General features: G+C 36.8%; 1 protein-coding gene across 9 annotated transcripts in view; it reads right to left on the reverse strand.

Moving 5' to 3' along the window:
- The window catches only part of Pou2f1 (POU class 2 homeobox 1), a 132,279-nt gene that overhangs the window by 38,946 nt on the left and 88,892 nt on the right, over positions 1-4,441 (reverse strand). For all 9 annotated transcript variants that reach the window (XR_003837230.1, XR_003837229.1, XM_029480105.1 and 6 more), the window contains 2 exons: positions 3,227-3,280; positions 1,340-1,462 (listed from right to left, as the gene is read on the reverse strand). Coding sequence is in view for 7 of the 9 variants with exons in the window: in XM_029480105.1 (XP_029335965.1) it covers positions 1,340-1,462; positions 3,227-3,280 (177 nt within the window). In the remaining 2 variants the exon portion in view is untranslated. The remainder of the gene's footprint in view (positions 1-1,339; positions 1,463-3,226; positions 3,281-4,441) is intronic.

Genomic DNA, 4,441 nt, shown 5'->3' on the forward strand with positions numbered 1-4,441 from the left:
TCTATCCATCCATCTATCCATCCATCTATCTATCCATCTATCCATCCATCTATCTATCCCTCTATCCATCCATCTATCCATCCATCTATCTATCCATCTATCTATCCCTCTATCCATCCATCTATCCATCCATCTATCTATCCATCTATCTATCCATCTATCTATCCCTCTATCCATCTTAGACACTAATCACCAAAACCCAAACCCTAACAATAAAGCAAGAATGTATTTAGAACAAACATAAACTTCCGTAACACATCATTTCAAATATGCATACATCAAAGAAGTAAGTGTGCTGGGCCTTTCTTTTGGTGACATGTTCTGATCAAACAGGAAAGGACCATGTTATATATCTAGTCTCATGAACAATCATTTAGCATCACAGCCTGCCCTCTAAACTAACAGGGTCTAATGTAACCAATCAATTTTATTAGAAACACACGAACCTGAGCAAAACTATTCAAAAATTCACTACTCTTTAAAATGTGTGTATGTATATTTATATTTTTAAATAAGTACATATATCAATAATCTCTAGTGATGAAATACTGCAAATAAGTGTGCATCAGCTCTTAGAAGAACCATCTACAGCTCAGCCACGCCAGCTGAAATTAACTATAGAAAGCTCTGAAGGTTGATGCGCTGGGACCTGATTAGCTCCTTTCTTAGCTCTCTTCCTTATTCTCGTCACATATGCTTTCAACACTCAAAAAACATCCCAAATAATAGAACAGAAATCGCTAAACACGTAAAAGCTTAACAGTCACGGAGGACAATCTGTTACAAGTCGAAATAACTACCATTTACTGAAGGCTACATGCCAAGCACTGTTTTAAGAGCTTTACATAAATTACAATGGTACTTAAAAGAGATATTATTAATACCGCCACTTAGAAAAGGGGAAAGTGAGGTATGGAGAGATAAAGTAACTCATCCTGAGTGATTAGTGATTACACAGACAGGATATTCTATTTCAGGGTAGTTCAAAACATGTTTCTTTATGAATCCACTCTTTAATTGTCCTGCCACAACACAACTCGAATTTCACCCTGCATATGGCAACAACTCCCTTGCACAATGAAGGAACACTATTTTTTAATGTGGGTTAAGAAGTTAGTAGTTTATTTTGAATGCCTGCAGCTGTAACAAAAAGACATCTTGTAGAGAATGGCAAAAGTAACTCCTCTTCCAGAGGAGCACTCCACATCTAGCCGTCAGCTCCTTATGGACAGTAAGTAGTGCATGCTAGGGCCGGATGTGGTGAACCATTTTAATGAGATGCAACCAGTGGCTGTTCAGACATGGGAAGTTCATTACAACATTCTCAAGGAAAACTTACCCCAGTTATCTGTCCCCCAGCCAGCATTAGCTGGGTCTGGGGAATGGCTGACTGCACTGAAGGCGGCTGGGAAGAAGGCTGGCTCGACTGCTGTGAATCTTCCGACTCTTCACTAGATTTAGACTGAAATGGAGTTGGGTAGGAAATGAAATAAAATATCTCAAATAGGTGATTAAAAGAAAAGTACTTCTAACTCTGTTATTAAAAAATTATTTAAATACGTGCTATTCAATTTTGAGTTTGGGGTTCTCTCTTTTTCCTTTCTCTCTCCTATGTCTTTTTGTTTGTCTACTGAAGCACTCTTAAATTTTTATTCTAACCTCAGAAAAGTTGCAATTATAAATTTTTAAAAGAAAAACTAAATTGGTCCTTCACATATTAACCAAACCTTTCATAACCTCAAAATCCCTAGGTTCAGGTAATAAAGAATAAAAGAAAGGGTGCATTTTCAATTCATTTCTATTATTAGACCCTTCAAACTAACACTTTGAATAATATACTTTGTGGCAAGTCTCAACCCTTTTTATATACCATCTTACAATTCAATTACTTGACCCACAGAACTTTTAAATTTTATTTTAAAGAACTCTGAGTGCAACATTTCCCACCAAGTAATGTACAAGATTGAAAGAAAATAATACAACCACAGTGGTGATGCATTCTTTTAATCTCAGCACTGGGAAGGCCCAGGCAGAGACAGCTAATCACTCGAGTTCAAGGCCAGCCTGGTCTACAGAGTTTTTGAGTTCCAGGACAGTCAGGGCTAAAGAAATCCTTTCTCAAAAAACAAGCAAACAAACAAAACAAAATAAAACAATACAGTCAAGAAATATAGGTCTTAAAGGGCTAGAAAGAAATTTTTTTATGGTAATTAAAACTGGTTATGCAGAGTATCAAAATTCTGCATAGATTTGCATATTTTTCACCACCTGTTTGGGGAACTACAGCAAAGCTAATTAACATAAAAGCTCTGATTAATTCTGCCAGTCACTGAAAGATAATTACAGTGCAGGACTGTAAACATTCTGCACTGGAGATATAGCCTGTTTGCCAACATCTCTCTAAGGGATGTTAAGTTTACCATGGCAACCAAGGCAATCTTCTGCCTCCTCTCTCTCAGAAAGGACGACCACATTGTCTCTTTTCCTCTCCTTGTTTCCATGTGTTACTAGGTCCATATTCCACAAGATTTCAGAGAATGTTCAACCCCAAATCTTTAATCATCAGCATCACTGAGATCAGTCTTCTAGAATACTGTGTTTCCTTCTGGACAGTTAGTTTCCCAAACACTACAAGGAAAAGCTGACTGAAGCATAAGTTATGGAGTTGTGCAAAGTACCCTGACGTGAGAACTGAATTGGAGTCCTCTGTAAGATCAATCAATGTATACTGCTCTTAACCACTGGGTGATGACTCCAGTGCCCTTTAACTTGACTTCTGTTTAGAGCAGGGAAGATGCTATCGGTGTCTTTATTTAAATACAGGTACACAAAGCTGAGCTCCAGCAGGCTGTAACTTGCCAAAGGTTATTGAGACTTGAACTCAAGCTCCCTGATTCTCTAGCCAGTGTTTCCTGAATAATGACACACAGTCTGGGAAAGCAGAATAATACTCGAGAAACTGTTTCATTTTGGGTTTAGTGTGTGTTCCAGAACCTCATTCTCAACTTCTTTGCTTGTCCACCTTTGGCTCACACATATAGCAGATTAAACTGATTTCCATTAATAACTATTACCACCTGGATTTAGCAAGAAAAATTATAAAAACAATAAAATTAATAAAAAGTAACAATCACAAGTAGTTTCTTTTCTAAATTATGTGCTCATTACAGGAAATTTTGGAAAAATAAATAGAAAATACGACCTATTTGCTCATATTCCAACTTACCTGTACATTTAAAGACTGAGCAGCAGCCTGTAAACTTGTCCCAGCTAACTGGACCTAAGAGGAAAGTAGTTAATAATGGACCTAATAAACTAAAGTATTCTCATTTATCACTAGAGGTGGTATCAAGAAATACTTTAGATACTAAGATATACCACCAACTTAGAATTAAACATTGAAAGATATTATTTTATGGGGTTAAAACTTTACATACAAGCTCATAATTCCCCTCCAACTGAAAACCGCAGGAACTGCTTTTGAATTAGTACCATCCCTAAACGCGCACCATCAATCAGCATGCCATTTGCTCTGGGTGGCTGCTCTTTATTTTACACTCTATTCGTGTATTTATAACTACTCTATTCGTAGTTATAAATTGCTTAGGGTCTAAAACATAACTTATATCTCCCAAACAAACTATGCCCATGCATGGTTTTTATTATTATGAACAAAAGAATTAGTTAAGAGAATTTATCCTATGAGCCACATGGGGAAAAAAATCTGTCTCAATATTTAATGCATATTTTGAAAAGTTCAAATCATGGTCATATTAAAGAACAGACAGGCAATTAGAAAACTATCATTTGGCAATCATGATAGCAAACTGATTTAGAAAAGAGTCACCATCAGATCATCTAACTAAGGACAAAATGAGAATAAGAGTTTACATGTGCACCACTCTCTCTCCACAGAGGCTGAGATTATGAAGGGTACAAAGGTTAAGTCCCCAGGGAAGGCTCTCTGACACAAATGACAGGTGTGCACAGTCAGTGAGGTCACCATGAGAGATTTGCATTCTGCTGCAAGCACACTGAAGAGTACGTTTCTTCTATTGTAAGCCTATCACAAGTGGATAACGTGACTCTAAAATAATCTAAGCATGACAAGAAAGCACACAAATCCAAATTTCGGGACATTCTTGAATGTTTGGTTTGTGCTCTTAAAAAATGTCAGTCTTTTTAAAAATTAAATATTTATTCATTCGTTTATTTATTTATTGAGGGAGTTTGTTTTCTCCTTCTATCTTGCAGCCCCTCAAAGGTTAATGTCTTGAAAGACTAAAACGGGAGAAGACTATAAACTAGAATAAATGGAAGGTGAAACAAAATGGTGTGGTTGGTCTTTGTTGCTTTGTGAGTTCTTTTTCCCACCCTTTGCCTACCCTTGTGGTTTTACCCCAATCACAAGGAGAGAGAGAGGGATAGAGAGAGAAAGAGA

Source organism: Mus caroli, chromosome 1, assembly GCF_900094665.2.
Source record: "Mus caroli chromosome 1, CAROLI_EIJ_v1.1, whole genome shotgun sequence".
Lineage (NCBI taxonomy): Eukaryota > Metazoa > Chordata > Mammalia > Rodentia > Muridae > Mus > Mus caroli.